Here is a 25,394-nt window from a genome sequence, read left to right as displayed (position 1 = left end):
GAGAGCAGCTCGGTGGGCGGGCCTTCGCGCTTGTTGTGGTGCAACGGGCGCATCCCTTCTCCAATGGGTGTCCGAGAGTACCACCCGCGACCCAATCCGTGGGGCGGAAGGGCGGGACAAGCAGGGGAGGGCGAGCGGGTGCCCCATTTAAGGGGCAAATCTCGTAGCCAACTGGCAGAAAGGAAGCAGGGGCGGGAGCTAGTGAGGGTTGCGAAGGGGGCAATGTTAACCGATGACAGTCAGCAAGTGAGGCCAATCAGTGAGAGTGTAGTGACGCGACGGCCCAATTGGAAGCGCTGAGAGGCGGGTGTTCCGCTGTGATTGACGTGGGCCATAGCTAATGGGCGGAGAGATCTCCGAGGCTCTTCCCAATGGGCAGCGTGTAGGAGCGGAAAGGGGAGCGGAGGGAGAAGACGAGCAGGCAGAGCGGCCAATCATCGTGGGGGTCGGCGGGGCGCCATCCAATGGGCGGTGCGAGGGGCGGTACGGGGGCGTGTCTCGGTGTGTTTGGGTTCGTGCTCCTCGGGGGAGGGAGACGGCGGCGAGGAAAGTTTGGGTTTTTTTTTTTTTTTTTCGGTGGGGGTTTTTGGAAGGTGTTGCGGGGGGGGAGGCGATTTTCGAAGCTTCTTCACGTTTGTTTCCTGGGTCCGTGTTTCCCGGGCGGGCGGAGCCGCCCCCGGCACTGAGGAGAAGGGGGCTCAGCGCACCGCGGCGGCGCCTCAGCGGTGAGTGCGGGACAGGCACCCCCCACACCCCCTCCCGCCCCACCATTCCTCCTCTCCCCGCCCATGGCGGAGGGCGGGCGGGCCGCTGGCCTCCCTCAGGGCCCTTCCCGCCCCGAGGACACTCCCGCCGCCTCTGAGGGGGCCTTTGGCGCCGAGCGCGGGCGCCCCCTCCCCCCCTTCCCCGACCTGCGGTGCCTCGGAGGGGGAGGAGACGGAGGGGGGGGCCCAGGCCGGGTCGGCGGGAGGGGCCCCGAGCGGCGGCTCAAGGGCGCTGCCACTACGGCGCCGGGGCTGCTGCTCCCCCGCCTTCCCTTCCCCCCTCCCACCCCCCCGCCGCCTCCATCCCGGCGAGCGCCTGTCCCGGGGCAGAGCTGGGCTCGCGCCGCCCGCCTCACGTGCGGCTGCGCCCCGCCGCCGAGGGTCGTCGTGCGTGCGTCCGTCCGTCTGTCCCCCCGTTCCCTCCGGTTTTCCCGACAGGGCCTCGGCGGGACGCGCGGGCCGCCCCGAGGCCGCTGCCGAGCCCGGGGAAGAGCTGTCTGCCCGCCCGCCTAGGCCGGGCGAAACGTACAGCGGCGGAAAGACCCCCAGGAGCCTTTTTGTGGTTGGGGAGAAAAGTGCTTTAGTGTGGCGTGGGGACGGTGCTGAGGTTAGGTTGGTACCACTGCAAGCCGCACTGAATGTGTTGAACATGATGTTAGTAAAAATGTGTGTATGTGGGTGGGAGGAGTGACCGTGCTCAGAGGTGTGTCCCAGGCTGGGAAAGGGAAAAAAAAAAAGTTTCCCGAGCTGTTCGTAGCAAAATGAGCGAATGTTTGTTTCTGGAGACACTTCACCGGCTGTGGATAACGCTGTATGTAGCATGGTATCTTACAAGCTCAAATCAGCTTGATGAAAATGCACGTAGGAGTATCTACCACCGGACAGAGCTGAGGCTTGGTGGATAAAACCAAGTTTCAACAAAGTGTTTTCCTAGCTAAAGTAGATGTGCTTATCACTCTAAACAGTACTACGTTTTCCCATGTTTAACACTTCACTGTGCTTAAGAATATTTCTTAAGTTATCTCTGCATAAAGTTAACTTTTTTTTTTACAATCCATAATTACTGTTTTTTAACCAAGACTTGTTAGGTTTCACTGCTGCATTTTCATCCTCTACAAAAACTCTGAATCTTCCTGAGAAACAGGAGGTAGATCTTTGGGGTTTGTGTAGCCCCGTATTTGAAAGGTCTGCTTTACTTGGTATTTTCCGGTAATATTGCTATCCAGATGAATTGGATTTTAGTTTTGGCTACAAGTGTTGGAGAAGTAATAGCTTAGATTCTCAGGGTTGTTAAATACATGCACAAATTCAAGCAGCTTTGTAGTTAGTCTACACTGAAGTTACTCAACAATTCCCTTTTCTCTTGTGGTGATTCGTAATGGTACAGATTCCTTGGAACATACGAGCTGTTGGGAAGCTTTTACCCTTGCTCTCATCTGCTGTGTTACCTGAGGTCCTGAATTTAAAGTTAAAGTCAAGTTTTTCTACATGGTCCACGCTTAGTTCAGGGCCTGCCATGTGCATGTACCTCAGGGAGTGGTTTGTAAGTGTGACTTTTCACCTAAGTTGCGGGTAGAGCTAGACAATTCTGCAGTGAAGAAATCACTCTGCAAAAAGTTGAGGCTGGGGAAGGGGGAATGGAGCCCAGAGCAGTATAAGTGTACGTTGGCTTTTCTGCTGTGGAGTTCTGGGGGTAATGAGGTGCAGGGACATCTCTCTCTATAGAAACTAGGTGAGGTTATCATTATACCTTTTACTTTCGTCTTGGTTAGCTATATTGCATGTAAATGTTTCGTGAATATACAGTTCCATGTAAAACTATACATACGTATAGAAGTAGCTCGGATGTTTCAGGGCTAATTGGTAAAATTCTAATGTGTATGCTTCATTATAAAACAGTCTGTCTCTTTATTAGGCAGCCTTATGAATTGGTGAGTTACTGCAGTTTCTGTATAGCTCAGCTGCAAATTTAGCTGTAAATCTAGGCTTTCATTTAAATATCAAGCTCAAATATTTGGTAATAAAAATCTTGAAACCGTGAATTAAAACCAGCTTCATCTACCAGAGTTTGTGTGACTGAAGAGTCTTAATAAAACATTTAGGTAGAATGTGTGTCGTGACTTTGCTTGGTGATGATCATTAAAACTTGATGTTGAAGGATGACTTGAAGAAGAGAGAGCTTCAGGAGATAATTTTGTGTAGTTCTGAGGTAGTGTAGGAAATCAGAAATAAATTTGTTCTGCAGAAGTAATGCATAATATACGTCATATATAGAGGTAGCTGCATCTAGAAGAACAGGATGAATAGCTGCGTCCAGAATGATGGAAAGAATTAGAGGACTGCTATAGAATAAGTCATTAGAAAACATGTCCAAATGGGGTTTGTTCTCTCGGGTTTTTGAGTTTTGTGGTGGTTTTGTTGTTTTTTTTTTTAATTTGGGGGGGGTGAGGGTGGTTCCTCCAGTAAAGCTGATGTATTTCTGCTTGCAGAAGAGATTGGATTTACAATTAAGCAGTATGAACTGGAGATCATAGAATAAGTCTAAGGAGCTTAGTTATTGACTTGAATGAGTTTATTAATAGTCTACTTAATGGTTCAGTTACTTTATTCTCCATTTTCTGCAGAATGCTTGGACGCAAAGTCTCTTGTCCTACTCACTTATTGCTATTATTGTTTATTTTCTCAGAATGTCTTTTTATACATAGATATTGTCTTGTTTGTGCAATGATAGTAATAATAATGATTAACTATCATTTTCCAGCTTCTTTGCAATGGCTTTTCCCAGTAATTGCTCTCTAATGCTGCTATTAGATTCACAAATTCTTTCTATACTGAAGACTTACAAATTCTGCAATACCTCTACTTACAGTGTACCTTACAGCTTACAGCTATTCAATTCTTTATTATTAGATTTTAATTTTCACTCAGCCTTTTCTGTGTACAATTTCTGGACCAGTAAATGTGTCATTGTGAAGAACTGGCGTTGCTTGTCATCTTATAAATTAAGCATATTTAGCACATACATAAGGGGAGAAGTATCTGATACTAGCAAATAAATACCAGTGTTTTTCTTCTAACTTAAACATTTTCTGTCACCTCAATACTTATAAAATGTGATTGCCTGAATTATCTCTGGATTTGCTTTTAATGATCTACTTGTTACAATTTCAGAAATTTTACTTGTGACACGTTACCCTCTTGGGGAAAGAATTGCAAGATGTCGGTCTTCGTTTCTAATAGCAAGAACTTAACACAGAGGTGTTGAGCAAACAGTAACATATATTTCTAATTGTTTAAAATTGTTTGACTAGATGTGGTAGAATAAGATATGGATTCTTGCTGATAGTCTTCCTTAGCCTAACATTTACTATCTTTCTCCCTTTTCAGGTAAAATATATATGCTAAGTTCGCTTGGTCTTTCAGCAAACAATGTGTGGAATAGGGACTGAAGAACTGGTTTTAATTTCTCCTGAATCCAAACTAAACTTTCTGCTACTATCTGCTAATAAAAATAGGGGCGCTTTTTGGTACTTGAGCCAGCTGTCACTGTCAGACAAGTAGTTGCCTGTTGGTATTTCTGCCTGTGAGGTGACTAGGGTAATAGTAATAAGGATATTCTGATGGCTGTCACTTTCAGCGGACGGTGAAACTCTTATACTTCCTTACATGTCTCTGCTTTACTGTTCATACCTTCTTTTAGTATTTTTTTCTTCAGGGAACTAAGCACGCTTTACTGAAAAGAGTTTGGTGTATTTTATTTTTTTTTTCTCCTTTAAAACAGTAGGCAGTGAGTATGTTAAATAATTTTTCCCTTTGCCTTCTTATAGTGGTAAGAGGGAGAGGGTGGTTTTGCACTTATGGTTTGCATCGTGTTGTAGGGGAATGTTCTGAGGTTTTTAAGTTTTCATCAGTGTAAGGGTTGTGGTTAGAGTTTGGATGTTCTCCGTGTTTACCATGTAGTGAGCTATGGAGATGACCTTTTCCAGTTTCAGCTAGTCAGTACGGATTGCATTTCTGGGCCTTGTCAGCTTTAGTAGTTCTGAAATCGGATATCTTGCATGTATTTCCTGATTTAATGTCCGTGGATTAGAAAAAAACACAATAGTTCCTCTGTGAAAAAATCTGGGAAGAAAACTGATGTTCTATCTGAGACTTCCAGTGTTAAAAAATTTTTAAGTATCTATTTAAAAGGATAAAATGGATCTGAAAGTAGCTCTTACCCAGTTTAGCTTTTAGGTCTGTGGAGAAACTTACTGCTTGTCAGGAGAAATGGGAGGTACTATGAGGCAGCAGTCATGCTGCATGCTATAGGGCACTGGTCAGAATAAATGTGTAAAGTATAAACCGGTAGTCAATATATTTTGACCCTGTCAGGCAGAAGATTGAAGGCTGAAAAGCTAATTAGTGGATGAAAGGATAAGAAGCAAAGTTGCAAAACGGAGTTGATAATTTTAGATAGTCTGACGGAGGATTAGGCAAAAGGTGGTAGAATCCTAATATCGTGTTGCCTGTGTGAGGGGAAGCCCTCTAAGCAATCTAAATGAGTAGCAAAGAAAAGAGTCATTAAAGTTTTTACTTGCATTTAATTTTTAAAATTTCGTTGTAGCTCTTGACAGTGATATAAGTACTACAGTGAAGAACAACCTGACAAAAGGTTCTTCAGTAGCGTATTCTTTTTTTTTTTTTTTTTGGTAGTGAAGTCTGTTCTGTATTAGGAAAAACTTATTCTTTTACGCGATTTGATTTGATAGCAGTCCACAAAGAACATGGTTTTTATGAATACCCTTAACTTTCTTCTGTTAAGTTTAGAGATTTTCAGATTCTAGCCTCTACTGTGCTTGTTGAAAATGCTTCTTTGTGTTCCTCTGGTCATCTTGTATCCTAGGGTTGCAGGTTTTTTTCCTACTTGAGTGTGTCTTTCTTTTTTTTCTTACAACAAACATTGGTTGTGCCTTGCAGTTCTCTTGTGTTCCTCATGTGGCGAAAGTAGACTTTGTGAGAAAGTTTCACAAGTTAAATTGGAAGTATGATTTTAAATCAAGAAGCTCAATGTTTGAAAAGCTGTACGCTGGCATTTTTGTTTTAAGACTGGTCTATTAAGTCTGCACATGATCAGAATTGAGAAACATCTGTGCTGCTTTAAGGCAGTCGCTATCGGCTTTCTTGGCCCTGTAACCTCTCTGCAAAAATCTCATGGGTGTATCACAGGCGTGGTGGGGAAGGGGTTCACCTCTAGGAGGAAGAAGTAACTCTCCAGGGACTTGCCAGTCTACTGTGGACTAAACAAGCTTTGGCCCTTGGGCGATCCACCAATATTAATAGGAGTAGGCCATCTTCTATTGCTGCTTCTTACAGCCAAGAGATATAAATTACCTGGCAACCCTGTGTCAGCATGGTCTAGTTATAAACTTGGATGTCTTATGAGCTGCGTGTGGCTGAAAAGACACAGGTTGTCTAGCCCTTCGCTTGTACATTTGAAAACCTTCCTTCCTGGGGCATTTTTTGGATCAGAAATAACCTGATGACCCTTTCTGGAGACTACTGAAATACCATAGAGTATATTTTATTTCCTCTCTACAGCCGACAGTAGAATCTGCTTTTTATACAGCACTACCATAACTTTGTGATTTAAAAGTTTTTCCAGAAGTTAGATTTTGTAGAAGGTTAAATCACCTATACATTCACTTTCTTTACTAATACAGTGAAACACTTTGAGATGTCCAAGGTTTCTGTTGCTTGCACGCTGTGAAACTGTAAGTTGTTAATATTAGTGGGTGCAACTAGCTCGAGGAACGATGTCTTTAACACAAACCTAGAGAACATATTAGTGTAAACTTTTGATTAAAAAATTTTGTCTCTGAGATGAGGAAGGGAATGTGTCCCTTCACCTCAGCTTCTCACAGAAACCAAAATACTTCACTCCAAAATGAATTATGATCCATTCTTGACCTGAAGCAGCTGAAAATCACTTTAAGAAGGCCATAACACATTGCATGAAATAGTTGCTTTACAACCTTGTCAGCTACTTCATGGTTTTTAGTATCTATCTTTGTGACGCTCTCTAGGATTTTTGTGTTGAGATTTTTTTCCTGAGTACGTTTGTGTCTTTATAACAATATTCTTATATTGCTGTAATTGTAGCCGTTTAACTCTGTGATGGGATCATGTTTATTCTAAAATTTGTGTTTGGGTTTTTTGTTTTGTTTTTAAGTTCAACTGAAACTGCTTCTAAGTAAGAAGCTAAAAAAAGAGTACTTTGGCACAAATGTGTGTCCACACAGGAAGTTTTACTATTACAGCCATTGTAATTTAAATTCATATCCTTCCGTATGTCTTTGGGTTACGAGAGGAATTTGTTTCAAATTAGCTTTCTGACTTTTTCTGTTTGTCAAATGGCTAAGATTCTGCCTTGTTGGATTTTAATTGCATTGTACCAGATGTCTATTCTTGCATTAAAAATGCAAATGAGTCTCTTTTTTGATGAGAGCAAGAATGAAAAAGAATAAAGCCACATTGCTTGTTTGGAACTTTTCATCAAGATACAGGCTATTTTTCATTGTCATTGCAAAAAAACCTCAATATTTAATATTTTTGAAATTTTTATCACATTGGGAAGTTCTTAAAGATGAATACTGTCTTTATGCTAGTATTCCCTTGCCCCTCATGTTAAGTATCTTTTTTATGGTGATTTCATGCAGGCACAGCTCATGTGGTTCCTAGCCCTTCAAATCAAAGTGGGATACTAAAGCTTAAACTGATTTTTTTTCCCCTTAAATTAAAAGCTGTGCTTTTTGCTTGTTAAATATTTGGGTTCTAGGATCTGCTCATCTACTTTCTGTGGCTGGTGTGCTGACAGCATGATGAAGAACATGGGCAGATTTTAGTTGGTTTTCAATGTTGCTATTTAATAAAATGTTAGGGAAGCATTACCTATGTTTCTGATGGCACTCACTTTGCTGAACGGTACTTGAAGGGGGAAAAATATTTGTTACTGCACGTGGAGGCTTTTTCACTCACTTCTTAAACTATGCAGTTGCAGTAAATTAGCTGTCTATAGCTTTCTTTGCTTGGCCTTTTTAATTTTTAGAGTACATGGAGAAGCAACCAAAACTGGCTGATAATCTCTTTTGTCAGAAGTTAACTCCTCTGGTTCTTGCATATTCAAAGGCCAACTTTCTTTTCCCTGTCCTTGGCAATTCATGTAATGCAGAAAATGGATTCAAATTGAGAAAGACTTCCTGTTGATTGATAAGTAAATTAGCTTGTGGACAAGTGTCTCAGGGGAAAAAAAGGTAGAAGTCTCATTGTATGAAGTACTTTTCCATTGCTTATTAGCCAATGTTAAAACTCTACTGACAGCAGAACATAGCAGTGGCCTCAGGGCAAGAATACAGTGACATAATTGGTCTGTTCTGTCTCCAGCTCTAACCCTGTACTTATCCAACGCTGGATAAGGTTACTTTCACCAGTTTAGGTAACTAGATAAACTGGTACTGCCTTGTGTATGGATACTGTGTATCAGCTTAACTTGCCCCTGCTTCAGCTGTGTATGCAAATAAACTAAAAGTAACTTAGTTTTACAAAATTTTAACTCAAAAAATAACTGGGAATTTTTATTACTACAGTTTAAGATTGAATAAAGGATGAACAAAAGCTAACACATAAAAATGAAAAACATTCAAACCTAGGAGGAAATGTGAAGAGTTAGGTTTTTGGATATGGTGGGAGAGCTTGACCGTGAAAATCGACTGGCTACCTACTTGCAATACATGACAAAAGGCAGACGTGTATATTTTTGGCAGAAATAATAAAAGATAGGTAACCAATCTTTCAAATGCAACTTTCAGAGGAAATTAGATGCGAATGCTGAATAACTCTTTTGTGCCAGACCCAAAAGACTGAAAATTTAGGGCCCTGGCCTCACACATACTTGAGCAGGTCCAAAACTCTTCTTGCAAGTAGTTCCACATTTGGTAGTTCTAACTGAGCTGAGCATGTTTATCAAGACTGCAGTGTTGAAGATTAGGGTTGTATCACTAATAACTTTCATTTTGTTTTCAAATTAAAAATAATTTAACCATAAAAAAGTGTATTGCCTTGTTTCTTTAAAGAAGATTGAAAAAACATTGTTGAATATAGAGCAGACTTTGGAAAATTAGCTTCCTGTTCCTTTTTTAGGTGCCTAAATAGCTGAAAAGTACAATTCAGACTGATGTCAAGCTATAAATATTGATGAAGCTGAACTTGGCAGCTGGCTATGTTGAAAGTTGGTGTTTGCAATTATAATTTAGAATTATTTGCTTAACAACTCAGTATTTGTTTTCTTTGACAATGATAGTGTTAAGATCTTGGACTTCTTTGCATATATGATCATGTTAGTAGGAAGTCAAAATGTCTTTCTATAAACCAAAAAACTTGGTTATTAATGATTAGAAACATGATAAATATGGAACATTAATCTAGAAAATTTCAGGGTATAATCTAGCAAAGAGTCAAGTAAAAAATAAAAGCAAACTGTGATTTAAACTTCATTCTCCATAACCCTTTGGCCCAATCTTGGCTCAGTCTAGCTATAAATATCTACCTAAAGCTGCACTACGGGGGGTAGTGCTGTGATCCAGAGCTCCTCTACAGGCAGCAGGCTGTGCATGACTGTGTCTTGACTGTGGTGGGAGCAAGCCACCAGTGTTGCCGCACTGGTGTGCATTCCTAACGATGCAGCTTTTATTGTAAAAGATAACAAAACAAAAGGATAGTTTAACAGAGGAAACTTCGGTACTCTTCTAGTTATAATACAGGAAGATGGTAAGAACTAAAGAGTTTGAAAGATGCAGTACCTTCCAATCCTGTGATCCATTTGAATGATTTTCAGTAGTTCTGTCTTTAACTCTTGTAACTGCTGAAGTTGCCACTTAAATGTGTCAGTGGATAAGCCACCCCTCCCCCTCTCTTGTGCACATGCCTGCTTACTACTTTACCAGTTTTAATTTAGCTACTACTGCTGGTTTTGATAAATGTACTGTTACATAGGACTTGATAACTGCTACTTGTGGCTCAAAAGAAAACCTTCGATCCCGAGTTGTCTTTTGTGGTATGAACAATCTGATGGGGCGATACTGTTGGGATTATTGGCAGCAAAGTAGTTATTTATAGCTTTCAGGTTTAAAGTTGAGCTGTTGAGAAATAGGCTTCCCTCTCATCATAACGTTTTGCTTAAGATGAGGAAAAATGTTTAAAATCTCTGGTCTAGTATAACATCCTCCCTCCTCTTCACCTCTCTTCCAGGAAACTCAAGTCCTCTGTATTCTGAAGATTTTCTGTCATTTTGCAAGTGTCCCGAAATAAAGGCTTGCTACTGTTGTACTGGTTTTGGTCCAGCAGTGCTGAATCATTGGGAATGCTAGTGTACATGGATTGCTGGCGCTTTGAGTGGGTTGGCTGAATCCCTATTTTTGCCACGGGGCACCATTAAATTACATGACAGTTGTAATACGCATGGTGATGACCACTTGTGTACGATTAGGATTCCAAGCATTGCTACCATTATCAAGCAGAAGCAGTATTAGCAGTGTGAGATAGCCCCTTTTTGTGCCTGAAAAGCATTCGTTTGCAAGCCCTAAGAGAACAGAAGATGAAGGATTGAAAAGAATGAGTTTTTTATAGTTTGTTTCCAATCTTGCTAAAAAATTTCTTTCATTACGTTGGCTGGGTAGAACTTTGATATAGAGTGGAAAAAGTAGCCAGTATTCTCAACTCATCATGCTTTAATTCCTAGATGCTCCAGTCATCACCAAAACTTTTACTAATCTGCTGACTGTCAAAAAGACACTATTGGTCAGTTAAGATAAAGAGTACTCCTGACAGCATCAGTTTCGATAGTTTACATAAACATTGTGGTAGAGCATTAAAGGAATTGAAGAGAAAAAGTAGAAATAGTTTTGAGAATGTTTATTGCTTATACATACATAGGTACACACACACACATATAGGTGTATATGTGTGTAAAGGTGGGTGTGTGTATATATATGCTTTAGCCACACTGAAAAGACAGAGTGGGGCAAAGCACAAGTGACTCTGGGAAAACTTAACCAGTTGGCAGCCTTGGACTGATTATAGTTGGGATGTAACCTTGATTACAGTTGAGGAGAGATGTGTAGTGCACGATAGCCTGCTGAGGTAAAGTAGAGACAAATACCTTTTATGTTCACTGTAACCTTTAACAGATTATTTAGCAAAATCAGCATGAGCAGGAAAGAACTAAATTTTTATTCTGCTTTGTGCAGTAAAAAGTGGTAAAAAGGTGTAAGCAAGGAATTTTTAAAAATACACTTCTCAATTTATTTTTCCTTTAGTGGGAGGAGGAACATTCAGCACCTTAAATGTTTATGTAAATGTTTTGGAACACTGGGAAAGTGATGATGCAATGTTCTGTCTTCTGCTCACGTTTTAAGGCTGTCTTCAGATTCAAGAGTTAAACGTGATTTTCTAAATAGAAAGTCTGACTTAGGACCATTTTTGTGCAGTCCAGGGCTGCCATTCCTTAGCCTGCTTTTGAAACTGATGATCTGGTAGCCAGGTGATAAAGTGAATAAAATTTTTGCTTTCTTAAATATTATATAGACACAAGTTAAGAAATATTACTAGTTTGCTCAGAAAAAGACCCACAAATGTGATTTGAGAAAGTATCCTTTCACACTTTTTTCTCATGTCCTCCTTAACTTTGAGTAAAAAAGAGAGATCTTTTTGAACCAAAAAAACCCCCAAACTCACTAATGATTGGGTTTTCTTGAGCAGATCATGTTGTGTAATTGTCCATCTAGCAAAAAAAAACCCCAACAAAACCCAACTCATATCTTCAGGAGTGTTCTATTTCATGAAGTAGCTTGCTAATTTATATTTGGGCTGTTGATGTGAAAAGACTTAAGTGAATTGGGGCTTGTGTTTTGTATATATAGGTTAATGGCATAACTTCTGTGTAGTCCTTCTACTCTTATGTTCCCGTAGAACAGGACAGACTAATGCATGTAATACCTATTCCAAGTTAGTTATTTATCTTGTCGTTGACAGTGGCTGTGTCATATCTACATTAACAGCTGAACCATTTTTCATACAGTACAAAAAACATCAGTGCAGAGAAATTAATATTGAACAAAATATGAAGTTGTGCAGCCAATGCAGAATTAACCATAATGGACAGTTTATCCCATGTCATGTTTTGTTGTAGAATACCACAGTGATTTTGTGGCATACTCAGCTGCCATTGCTGAATGCTTTTCTCTGGAGTTTATTTTTTTTTTTAATAAGAGGCTGAGCATTTTTGCCTTTTCCCATTCCTCCCAGCTGCTTTGTTTTGAGTCATATCTTCAGTTAATTTTTACTTGAAGTGCTAATCCTTCCTGGATTTCCTTCCACCTAATTAATCCAAAGAGGTGGTTCTAAACAATGTGAAAGAAAGAAGTTGTAAATCCTCTCTGAAGCGCCAGCGGCATCTCTCCTTTTACTGAATTATTTCTAATTGATTACAGGTTACATTTCCCTCTTCAGTCTTGAAAAGTGAAGTCAAGTGGAGAAGGACTACCACAGTGAGACCTGGATTGTCCTGAGTACTTTTTGTAGTAAATAATGACTGTTTCAGTGCCAGTGTGCTGTAGATGAAAAAAAACATGAAATATTTCTATATTGTTTTGAAGTTGTGAATGACTTTAAGCCAAATTCCCAATATCTTAATTGGGTATGTGATGTTTTTGTGTAGTTATGTCAGCAGCTGGTTTTTGTGAGGTGATGTTTTTAGACAGCTTGAGGCCTTTTGAGCAGAGTGTGTGCTCTTGGTTGCTTTATCAGAATCATTCCACAATGTAAGTCAGAACTAAGTTTAAAATTAAAATTTGCTGCTGTCAAACATTTACCCACTTAGCAAAGGGACAGTTAAATCACAGTGGCAGCAAAGACCCCATTTTGTCTCCAGATGTACTGTTTGAAGGGGAATAATGTTCAGAACACTCTTAGTTAACGAGAGAAGCTCAGGAAAAAAAATACTCAGTTTGTGGCAGCTAGTCCAATGACAGGAACAGTTTGTCACTAGATAGTGCTGTAGTACATTAAGCATGAGCAGCAGCCAACAAGGTGATGCAGTGAATTTAGAAACATGCCACCTGTTGGTTACCTTCACAACAAACCTTTCCTTTATGGTGCCTAAATAATGGCAACTGGAATAATTTAGATTTTTAGTGATGTTAACTTGGATGTATAGTGGTAAACCAGTAGTTCTGGACCTCTTTTCATTCCTGGAAGTCGGTTATGTTTTGCAAAACCAAAATTGAAGTATTTAATTCTAACTGTGGTTAAGACAGGGCGGTGGATTCTGAATGATTTGAAATGGGCTTGAGTGTTAGCCAGTTCAGTGCTGCTGGTATGTTATCCTTTCAAAACAGGATTAAATATCCAACAATTGGTAGGTAATGGGATTAATATTTACACATGATATTTACTATTCAGGAGTTATTCCAGGTTTATGTAATCACTTTCCTTGAACACACGTGTGTTCTCTTAGTTCTTGTACAAGAAATCAGTTTCACCCCATGTTTTTTCCCAGTTGTGAATAGAAATTATATTTTTAGAGCTTCCTACTGTTCTGTCGTATCTCATAGTCAGTAGGAAATTGTCACACATGCTACCAGTGTTTACCGTTTCTCCAGATTTGGATGGGAGTTTGGGGGGGAGAATTTGAAGAAAACGTTTTCCTGTTGGCAGCCTGTTCTTTTCAGTTCTGTGCACCTGGAGTATTTATTTTGATGTTCCTACAGAGGCAGCTTATGTGAGGTGACCAGAAAGGAGGTATTTGCTGTAAGTAAAGGACTTGGTGTACAAATGTGGGAAGATATGCAGCACCCTAAAAAATACGTGAGGAAAAGTACTGAGATTAGGACTCCTGACTATACAGGGTATTCTGCTGCTTCATAGATTCCCTAACCCAGCTAAGCAAACTGCTGCACTTGACTGTATGGGAACTAGAAATACATACAGTTTATTTGGGGGATTACACTGTACATGCAGACAGTTGTAGTCTGTCAGGGCAGGACTTAATATATGTAAACCAGGAGTATGTAGGTATGAAGAATTGTTTCTGCTATGGCAAGATAATAGAGACTGAGTCCGATCTTTTTCTGTGTGTCTGGGTGCTGGAATTAATCAGCTAACTACAACACTCACTTATTAATACTTGGTTATGAACTGTCACAGTTCTTGGAGGGAAGGGGGAGGTCCCCTCCGGCTTTGTTCTGGCAGAGGAATGGTGCATGAATTGCGGGCGGTTTTTTGTTTGTTTTTTTTTTTTTCCTTCCTTTCCCTTCTGGCTACCTAATCAAACTGTCTGCTGTCCTGGCTAAAAGTTTTTCTGTGCAGTCCAGGCAGGCAGGTTGATGCATCCTAAAGCCCTGGCTGCTGGCAGAAGTAGATACTTTAAGGATTTGAATTAGGAGGACATGTATGCATGATATTTAAATTATATTCTGGCTGTGGTAGACACCGAGATTCCCCTTGCTGTAACATCTTTGCAGTCCTACTCAGCTACATGTTGCATTCTGTCTTTAACCCAAACTGTTTTCAGTGGATTCTACTCTCTTGTGCCCCTTTGACTTCACTAATTAACATTTTTATTGCTCTAGAAACATAGGCCTAAATTTGTCGGAGTAACAGGAGGATGACTATCAGTCTTTTCTTGTCTTGTATCTATTAAAAGTTAGATACTGACTAGAGGCTTTTTCAGTTAGGGATAGGAATCCATACTCCTTCATGAATAAGATTTTGTAATGAGCTAAGACAGATTATTGGCATAATTAGTAGCAGTTCTCTATTTTCCCATGGAGGCATTAGTGGTCCATAAGCATGTGGTGGTTTGGCTGGAACTTTGAATGTTTTTGCTAGATACTAATGCTACGGTGTTTCAGTATCCAGCCTGCAACAACCCCTTTCTGGGAAAAGCTGGTTTTTTGGCCAGCTTCTGCAATATTTCCTATTCTCTAGCTTCAGACCCTATGGTGTCAAAAACTGCCCAGACACTTCATTAGTCTTGCTCTTTGGCTCATACTGTCATTGGCTGGAGGTACGTGTCAGAAATGCATGATAAAACTGCTAAGTCAACAACAGCCTTTGACTCCGCCTATAAAGTATTGTGTACTTGACTGCATAGATTAATAATAGTGTATTAAATGGTGTGGCTGGATATTTCTGAGATGTTTTAAGGGACATGATAGTTTAACATTCAGTCAAGGAATCATTTCTTCTTTTTTTTTCCCCTTCAGTTTTGGGAATTAATAAGGAAAATTGAAAGCTTACAGACAACAGGGTGGTTTACCTCCATGTATTATTTTCAAATATATTTCAGTAGAAGTATTTCCTGAATCTCCTGTCTAGTCAAGCCAGGCAAATGTGACTTGCTTTACTTAGTTTGCTAAGATGAAAGCAGTGATATTATTTTTTTTTTCCAATGGAGGAAGCATTACAAAAGTGGTAAATGTGATGGATTCTTACTCATTTCAGAGTATGCATTAACTTACTGTAAAAGTAATAAAGAGTTCGAGTTTTATTACACTTCTGTCACCAGAACCTTAGTTTCTAACAGTGATTTAAAGTGCCTTGCCTGGTAAAAATATTCTCAGTTTGGGTGTGGACTCTAAGGTTGCTGATACTTCTGGGATATAATATTAAGGTGATGATGTACTTAATGTAGATTTTTCACTTGGAAAACTACTTCAGAGTGATTGAGAAGACTGAGCATGTTGCACATCTGCTTTGATAGTGCTTTGCCTGGATGTTCATTTCTGGATGAAAAAACGAACATTTCAGTTTTGTACATATACATAGTAAGTAAACAGTTAAAAACTGTTGTGAAAAGGATAATATGATTAATGATGAGAAAATTGTAACTTGCTGCCAAACAACACTTTCTGTACATATAAAATTTGCAATGCCTAGTTTAAATGATGGCATTAATTTTAGGAGGCATTGCCATTTTGCCATTATACCTTTGAGGAAATGTTAGCTTCCCCTCCCCCCGAAGTGGTTCCAGTGGCAAAGTTTACAGAAACTCTGGTAGTGACAGTAAATCCTTGGAAGGGGAATTTCCTGTTCAGTATCAGCTGTGGGTTTCCGTCATGCAGCAGTATGCAAGGTACATTGTTAGACTTCAGTGTCAGGCCTGTATCTATAGTATTTAGTGAAGATTCAGAGCAAGCTAATCAACCAGCAGACTAAATACTATAGACACATGTATAAGATACATTAAATGGTTTGGTGGGTCACAGTATAAGGACTTTTTTTTTTGTCTCAAAATGATTGTTGGTCTAGGTTGTGTGGTGATGGGTGAGTAATACGTACGGATAAGCAATAAACAGTATAATAACATTTTCTCTGAGGTAGTTAAAGATGCATTTCCAGCAGTGGTGCAACTTTATTCTGTAAAAACCTGAATTTGGTTAAACTTGATCCTAAGGCTCAGCAACTAAATGCTCAGCAAGTAAATTTCCTGCCTTTGAAGAATAATTTCTTAGACTGGGGTGGCAGTTGAAGTGGAAGAATGGTGAGGAGAAAGGTACTTCTCTCCTTAACTCAAACCCTAACTGTAGCTCTTCCCCCATCTCCTCAATACTGCATAAATTACAGAGGGGAGAGGGGCTGTATTGCTTCTTTTGTGATTACTGCTTTTTGTTTACCCTACATGATTTTATTAAGATGAATATGGCTTTTTCTAAATGCTTTGGGAGTAAGGGCTGCTGAGCTTTGGAGACAACTGACTTTCACTTTTGTATGCTTTATGTAGTAATGCCCACAGTTGGCTGACCTTCAAAAATTTTTTTTGTCTCGTTTTAGGGTTTCGTTTTTGCACTGAATGTAGCCAGGACGGATCCTTGTGGGCTTTGGCAGCCCTTGGAAACTGTCAAAGGTAAAAATCAAACAAAGTTCAGTGTTGCATTCTTGAATGTTGGAGGTGAGCAGTAGCCTATTCTAGTTCTTAACCAACTGTAGGATATGTTGCTGTTTTCATATACTTTCTAGTGTGTTATTTCCTGTGGGTTTGGGTGTGAAGTTTTTTTTTGTAACTGCCTGATGCGATTTGTTTTTGTCAGCTAAAGTTGATGCGTATACTGGCTTTCTTTGAAAATTGATACATTTTATGATGAGATTTTAAAGTCACTGGAGTTGGTTAATGATTAGTTCCTACAAGCAATGAAGTTACATTCAAGTTTTGTTTATCTTCTGGATGCTCTTGCTTTCATCTCAACTTGCATTTAAAGTGACAAAAAAGTTCTGTTCTTTTCCATATGTTAAATTTTATGTTGCTTTTATACATTCCTAACAAATTCAATGTAATGTAAAGCTGTAGCAGTTGGATATAATATGGCTGTACCATCTGTTAAAAATTAACAGGTTTTTTGTCTGTGCACCTAGAGACTAATGGTTACAATCATGTATCAATATGATTGTGTCAAATAATCAGAGTCTTATTTAAGACACAGTTCACTACAGTACTGCCTTGTTCTAACTGGTTTTTTTCTCCAAGTATGCCACATATACAAGATCACCATCTTTGAAGAGCGCTTGTGTTGCCTGTTTTGTTTTGTGCTCTTGTGAGAGAGCTTGGGACCTACCTTCAAGTTCCACTCACTGTCTGTAATGGTGACTTGTCAGAGCACACTAGAATGCAGTAGCAAAGAGATAGCATCCATAAGGTGCTCTGCACTGTCCTGCTTACACTGAATTTGACTGGTAGTGGCATCCATCATCCTGATACCACTGAATGAAATGTGTACGTTTGCTGCAGAAGGAGATGGAACATAAATAAGACTAAATATCAAACTGGATTGCCCCAAAGTCATATTGTTTTATGACATGACAATATTGCAGTAGGCATTAAAGTTCCTAAGAACAATTTTTATTTAACTCATTTTAAACTATCGTACAGTGATGACACACTATTCTCAAAGGTAAAAACATTTGCTAATATGAACTAGCTGCAGTTCTTAACTTCAGACATGTATGTGTTACATCCTATGTGGACATACCTGTGCATTGCTGTTTGTCAGACCTTCCTTGGAGTCCTCACTCAAGCCAAAGTTGATTAATTCACCTGGTATCTTCTAGAAAAATTAAAACATTGGCAAATTTCAGTCCCGTCTGAAGTAGTTTTGCTGGGTATACGCAAGATTGGAACAGAAGGATTATCGTACTTTTGACCTTTTCCAAGAGTGACTTTGATAGATGTTGGGTCTGAAAATCTAAATGGACTGTCTATAAACTTTAGGTATTTTTATCCCTTGGGAAGCTGGCTTATCACATAAATATTGGAAATAAGTAAATAAGTGCCTATTGTTGTTTGGCCTTTTTTCCAATCCTGTAAGATGCTGGTACAAATTCTGACTGCCTGTCTATCCTCTGTATACAAAATAATTTACCAGGGCTGTGCGTTACAGCCCTTCATCTGCTCAGAAGCTAGTGAGCTGAAGAGGCGGTGTCAACAACATAGAACAACTATTTTATTTCTTCACATGCTGGCACTAAGCAGTCACTCTGTTGGCTGAGAGGTTATCCTCAGTAGTAAATGACTGCTACAAAGTCTGCCACAGAGGTAGGTAGTTTCCCATGGATTCAGAAATCCCCAAATGCCTGCTTTTGGCAATAGATAAATTTGAAATGCAGCACTTCTGTGCCAGTGGCCGTGTGGGAATCAAGGATTCATGTATGTACAAGGAACATAAAAATGATGGTATTGAACTGGGCTCGTAGTTTGTTGCCTGATGATTTGTCTCCTGAAAGAAGCCAGAATCAAATGCAATGGGGAAAAAATACAACAGAAGGGTAGTGTTCAGCAAGACTTCCTCTTGCAACACCTCTTGCAGTCTGTGGCTTAGGGTCTTCCTACACCATCTGCAAGATATTTTTGGTGGATTTTCTTTTTGCCTTGTGAATTTTTCCAGTAAATTACAAAACTTCCACCTTCTTGCCATCCCATGTGAGTGAGTTCACTCTAAGGGAGCATTGTATGAAATAGTTTGATCTGTCTTGAACATAAAAGCTGATAAAACATGAATTACGGGGCAAATGAAAAGTGAGTGAATAAAGTCTTTTCCTTTCCCATTAGATTTGCTTTTTTATAGATGTCTCTTTTCCTATTTCCTACTGTGATCTCTGAGTTATGGATAATTCCAGTGTATTCAGTATGTCCTGTGTGGGAGAGCTTGCTTATACTTTGTTCTTGTAGCTTTTCCATTAATTTTACTGCCTAGTTCTACTGACTTTTTGTTTTTTCTTTGAGATGCACTGGTTGGTAGTTTTTTGTCATCTTCCAGGAGTCATACATAAAAACCAATGTCAAATATTGCCACTTTCCGTTCCTCTCATAGCAAGGGATATTTCAGAAGATAAACACGGCCGTTTTTTTAGATGTTCATATCTGAGTTCTTCTAGCATTCTGAACAGTGACTTGTCCTTGCATTGGTCTTGGCCTGACCTGTTTGGTCTTGTTTTATGTTCTAAGCTTTTTCTTTTTAAAAAATGCTTCTGTAGCTCAAGTTCAGTCTTGCTCATTTCTCTGACTTGAAGCCAATTCAGTGCCAGAGCAATCCTTCTGGCCAAAGTTGTTTTGGCCATTAGACACCAGACTATCTGTCTAACAATCTAAAGAGCTTCCCAATTCCTTGAATCTGATATTGCAAAATGGTGCTCAGAAACTCCAGGCTCCAGAAGCTCTGGAGTGGGTTTCAGAAACAGAGCGTGGTGAAGTACCATGGACAGGGACTGCTCGCCCTGTCCTCCTCCCCTCCTGCTGCAGAGCAGAAAATAGCCTGGCAGCAACAAATACTTGTTATATGCAGGAGGATATTAGCATTAGGTGCATGATACAATCCTTGTTTAGCGTTTGATACCTACAATTACTGGTTATATGCTGCAGGCAGAATATTTGGTGAGGATTTGGGTGAGAGTTCTGCTTTTATCCTCATTCCTCTTTCCCCAGGAAAGGAAGTTGTTATGCTGTAAGTCTTTACAGCTCCCATGCTTTACATGAGAATATATGTTACTGAACATAACAGCTTGTTGGCTATAAGATTTAATAAGTTGTATATAACACTTTGTAGCTTCAGGCCCTTTATGTTTGTAGAATGTAGTCTTCATTCCTTATGTCAACTTAGCAGCCGTGAAAGAGGTCTACCTATGCACAACATGCAGAGGATGCTGGCAGTGCAGGCAGCCTTACTTTATGGACAGGCTTCAACCTTGAAATGAAGGAGGTGCATCTAGATGAACAATTCCCAAGCTTTCCCTTTTTGACCTCGTTACTATTTGCACTCCCAAAGTTGTCAGTTTCTGTGCTTGGAGTTGCTGCTGTGAGGTGACAGTAGAGTCAGCAGCTCTGTAGCTGAGGTGCAAAAATGGAGTGGAGAGACTTAAACTGCACCAGCATTTAAAATACATTTAAAGACTTACAACATCTTGAGAGGGACAGCTGTTAAAGGCCAAGAGCTCATGGCTTTACGAGCATTTTTGACTTGATGCGAGCCCTTGGTTTCCACCTGGAATGTTATAGATCTGATAGCTTACATCTTGCATTTTCAGAGTGAGAGATTCCTGCTGAATTTATGCTGGTGTGTTTGATCTCCTCAATGGAATAATTTGATCCATTACCTCTGAAAGACGGCTCACCCTCTGGAGTAGAAGATATTCTAATCTTTGTAACTAAAGTCTCCCAACTGTATTGCATTCTTCTATAAATTACTTCACAATTCTCAGAATGGAGTCTAGGGTGTAGATCTTTCTTAGTTGGAACTGCACTGACACTGTCAAACAAATTTAAAAATAAGTTACCAAGTAGTGTTGAATATTGGAAACACTGGGAGCTATTGACCTGGGTTAGATTGGAAATGTTGACATAAAGATGAATGACGTTATCAGTTCCCTGAACCATTTTGAGCCTAGAACGTATTTATTTCTAAAATGGAGTAAAGAAAAAATTCCCTAAAGTAAGAACTCAGAGGTACTGTGGATCACTGAAGGTCTAACAATTTTTTAGACTAATAACCTTTAGATTGTCTGTAAGCTGAATCTGTGAAGCGTATATTTGCACAAAAGCTATTTCCTAGTAAGTAAGAATTGCTCAGCTCTTGTCCGTGTGATTACTCGTCAGTAAGGATTACAGTCAGTAAGGACTGTAGCTTTAATGAGTAAACACAATACTCAGCAATGACTTATTTAAAAATTAAAAAGAAAGTATATTCCTATTAGGTGCGTTTTTCTCTTAATTAAGTAGAGTTTTGTCTTATCCTGAGTAACAGTTGTCTTACTTGTTTGTGTAAAACATACAAATTCAGTGAACATGCGTAGAATGGTAACATTAAAGGTCATAGCCTAGAATTGTTATTTATGTGCACCGCAATCTTGCATAATAGTGTTATAGGCAGAAAAATAATTGGTTTTAAAATATATCTTTCTTTTTTATGTTCTAGGCAGTATTTTGCATTTCTGCAGAGCTTTGCACAGATCCTGTTCCCATGCAAACTGATGAGGGAGAAATACTGGAGGAAGGCAGTCCCAAGGTCAGTGAGGTAAATGTCGCTGTGTTTTGGAGGAAAAAGAGCTTGCTTGACTGAAATGGGAGATACATGAAGTGAACATTGACCGCTAGGGGTATTTTTAATAAATACCTGAATGTGAGTAAATAATATTTATGACCTTGGAGATATTTTAAAAAATAAAGTTTTAAAAGGCCTTTGGAAAGATGGGCTTTTTCACCATCTGCTAAGGATTGGAACATTTATCTTCAGGCACTCCCAGGAGTGCCTTTGTAAGAAAACTCTTACAAAGAAGTACCAACCTTGATTGTATTCCATTTGTTAGAACTGGAAGGGCTTGTCAAGCTTTCTGACCTACCCTCTCAACTGACTTAAAGAATTAGGCATGTGGGCTCTTAGGTGCAGGTGTCAGTGTTTGTGGATTGCTGACTGATCTATATTTAAGGTGTTGTGCTTCTTGTTTCCTTATACTTGCCAGCATGTTCTTTGTTGTGAGACCGGATACTATGTTGCTTTCAGAGGTACTTCTGATTCCTAACATGCCTTGTTGGGAGGAGGCTGTGAAGTGTGCCATTGAATATAATGTTGGTTGTGTCCTGCTTTTTGCTTACTTACTGAAGATGCAGATGTTGAGTCATAATTTGGTTTGCATAATGACATAGTGATTATGATATTCTTTAATATGTTTATAACTTTATTTTATAGTCCCGACTATCTCAATGACTTAGTGTTACATTTTAAACAGATCAGTTACAAAGTTTACTCCTAAATTTTATGAAAATCTGAATCATTGTTAGCTTGCATGTAGTTTTGTGTGAGAGACTGGCTGAAAAAGTTAAAACTAGAGGACTAAAATCTAAATTTGTTGTTTTCTTGCTGGAGCTTTTTTGAGAGATGATCTCATCATTTTATGCTGTAATAGAACAAAACATTTTTTTAAGCTGTAGGCATCGAGTTAGGAGGTAATTAGTTATTAGAGAAAGGATTTGGCAATTGTCCTGCATGTACTTCAGGAACTGTATTAATTTTAAATAGCTTTGAAGGAAGGCTCACTAGATTAGGAGCTGACAAATGAAAACATGTCAGTGGCTGTACCTGCAGCCATCCAGGGTATTGAATGCATCATTTGAGAAGGATGTGATTACAAGGTTCAGTGGGGGATAGACATATGAGAGGAAACATCAGGGTGCAATTAATTACGGATTTTATTAGTATGGTTACTGGTGCTTGCTTTTCATCAAACAGAATCTGTGTGTGTACATATTTATGTATATGCAGGTAGGTGCCTATATATATATATGTGTGTGTGTATACATATATATGGATACATAGCTTTTATTTATTTTTCTGTGTGGCAGGAAGTAGACTGAGATAACTGTCTTGAGCAACTCAACTCGTTTCCTCCAATGAGTTCTGGGTGTAATGGTAAAGATTGATTCTCTATTCCAGCATTAGCTGTTCAGAAAATTTAGTGAGCTTAAATTTCAAGACAAATCTTTTGGGCTGACTTTGAATACCTAAGTGTATATGCAATATTGCTTTGAAACAATTGTCATTTAGAGAAAGTGGGAGATTTGGAATCATACATCTGATATTCAGTGTTATTAATTAATAAGAGCTAAATATGATCAGTATATATTAAGCAAAAAAAAGACTCATGATTACATCTAGTCCTTCTCCCCATCGTGTGGTGTACAGGACTATTCACTGAAATGTATTTTTCAATGTTTCTTTAGTCTGTAAATGATTATCCTCTCTTTCCTGATCTCAGGAGAGTTTTATAGCTATAACAGTTGAAGGATTTGTCCTAGAAAAAGTTAGGCAAAGTATATTCCACAGTATTGTCTTGTATCATTAAAATTATGTCCTTGATTTACAAATGGCTACATGATCTAGTGAGCCATTTTCATAAAGATATGTTTTTCTAACAAATATTTTTTTAAGACTTCAGTAATATAGTTCAGGGTTTTTTTTCCTTTTGTCAGGACTTCTGTTTTTTCTCTTCCCTCTCCTTCCCCCCAACTCCTCCAGGCAGGTGATGTGAGGTTTTTTTGGAAGAAGTTAGGTTTATGCTTCAAAGACACTAATATAATTAACTATTCATTTATATTTTACTTGGACCTTTCATGTCTTCCCTTTTACGCATTCCAAAACATTATCTGTAAATAAAAGCTAAATATACAATTATTGTTATCCTTACTGTTCAGATCAGTGGATCTTTTCTTCTGTGTTTTTCTAGGTGGCTTTTTTTATACCCCTATTTAAGTACCAGCAATCCTTTTGGACCTCACTTAGTTTACATTCTGTTCTCAAAAGTCAGTAATTTACCTATTCTTTTGCCTTTACTAGAAGTTATTTTTTTGACCCTGTAAATGATACCTAAGGAGTCACCTTCTAGTGTTTTATTTCCTATGAATGTTTAAGAAGGACTTGGAACACTTCATATGTTAGCAGCTCCTTTGAAGCCTTTTCTTGAACACTGTAGAAGTTGAGTCTGCAGCTCATAGGTGTTATGAGATTAGTAAACACTGTTTAAGTGCATTCCAGCTACTTTAGTGACGCTAAATTTCATTGTATGGTATATGAGGTCAGATTAAGGCCTCGTTCTTAGGGTTTGTTCTGAATAATTCATTTCTAGCCAAAAAGAGATCTTTGCATGTGATACAAAGAATGAAATTACTGCTTATGGTGATTTTTAGCATCTTTTATTGGCTGCCTCAGAATAATTATGAAATAAAAGTGGGCAAGCTTTCTGTCTTGAAATTATTTCTTCAGACTTGTAGGACTTCAACAACAGTATTAAGCCTATTGCTGCTATGGTGGAGGAAAAGATTGTAGAATTTATTTTTATACTTTTTCCTTTGTATCTTAAGATCCAAACAGAAAATAACATAAAATATAAGTTTAAAACCACCTTAAGTTCAAAAGCCCAGGCCTGCATGCTGGAGTGCCTTGATATCAGCTACACTTGAAGCATTTCTTTTGAGCAGTAAATGGCCTTGTTGTGATTGTGCTTGAAACTCTTTTATTTTTTTATTTTCAGAATGCAAGATGCTCAGGGGTCATCTGGTGGTTCAGAATTTCTCTCTCATTCAGTTTTAGTCTTGACAAAATGTGGGAAACCTACATTTGTGCCTCTTGCAGAATGTTCCTGTTACCATTTCACCTGAATTTAAAATGACAAGCAGTTGACCAAAAGGACATGGAAAATTCTTTAGACTCTGTAGCCAAAACCCTTCCATGCAGTATTATATTTTGCCAAGAAGGGTCTTTGCCAAAATGTCACCTAACAATCACTTCTGACGCTGTCTTAAGCTGATCTTGACTTGAAAATTGATCTGTCTTATTTTCCATAAATATACATTGAACTTGAGGGAAAGAAAGTAAATATACTAACTTCTGGAGATATCTTTGTCATATTGATATCAAGGTGTTTTGTCTTTATCACCATGGAAAGACAAGCTCGTAATTTATCTCTGAAAAGAGTAAGGCTCATTACATGAAGTTCTGTACTCAGAGTGTTAATAACTGACCCTTCTGACTCCGCTACATGACAAAGTAAGGGCAGTTGGTTCCTGTTGATACATATTGCAGGAAAAGCAGTGGCTAGAATAATAGTCCCAGTTACCTGAGACCACAGATCCCATGACCAGTTATCAATATTTGTTTCCATAGTCTTCAGTTAAAAGGATGTTTAATTGATAGAAAAGATGTCATTCACTTTGCTTTTTAGATTCTTGCCCAGTAGCATGGGAAGAGGCAGTCTGTTAATGCTGTCAGCACTAACCACTAAGAAGCATTGTTACTTCTTTTCTGAAATCACAAGGGTGTAACTTGAGGAACCAAATTTATTGTAGATTGAGGTATACTTGAATGAAGTATTCTGGGGTGTCAGGGATGACATAAAAATTATCTTTTGTGGAGATACCATGAACATCAGGATATAAAGATTTGGGTATTGCAAGAATTAACTTTCTTATGGTGCCTGTCTGAAAATAACATGAACAGGTATGCACAAAGTCTCCGTTATACAGTGGAAAACAAATGGCATATCATATGTTATTCCTTG

At 39.0% G+C, this 25,394-nt stretch overlaps 1 protein-coding gene across 10 annotated transcripts in view; it reads left to right on the top strand.

The window, feature by feature from the left end:
• The first annotated feature begins 222 nt into the window (after positions 1-222).
• TNRC6B (trinucleotide repeat containing adaptor 6B) overlaps positions 223-25,394 on the top strand; it is a 149,170-nt gene continuing 123,998 nt past the window's right edge. For 3 of the 10 annotated variants that reach the window (XM_064453744.1, XM_064453714.1, XM_064453699.1), the window contains exons 1-3: positions 224-725; positions 16,632-16,704; positions 21,260-21,358. In XM_064453744.1, coding sequence (XP_064309814.1) covers positions 341-725; positions 16,632-16,704; positions 21,260-21,358 — 557 coding nt within the window. In that variant the 5' untranslated portion in view covers positions 224-340. Of the gene's footprint in view, positions 726-16,631; positions 16,705-21,259; positions 21,359-25,394 lie in introns of all 10 variants that reach the window. The other 7 variants (XM_064453736.1, XM_064453729.1, XM_064453752.1 and 4 more) reach the window with 5 other exon arrangements.

Source organism: Phalacrocorax carbo, chromosome 1 (assembly GCF_963921805.1).
Source record: "Phalacrocorax carbo chromosome 1, bPhaCar2.1, whole genome shotgun sequence".
NCBI classification, from domain to species: domain Eukaryota; kingdom Metazoa; phylum Chordata; class Aves; order Suliformes; family Phalacrocoracidae; genus Phalacrocorax; species Phalacrocorax carbo.
This window is presented reverse-complemented; position numbering and strand designations above follow the sequence as displayed.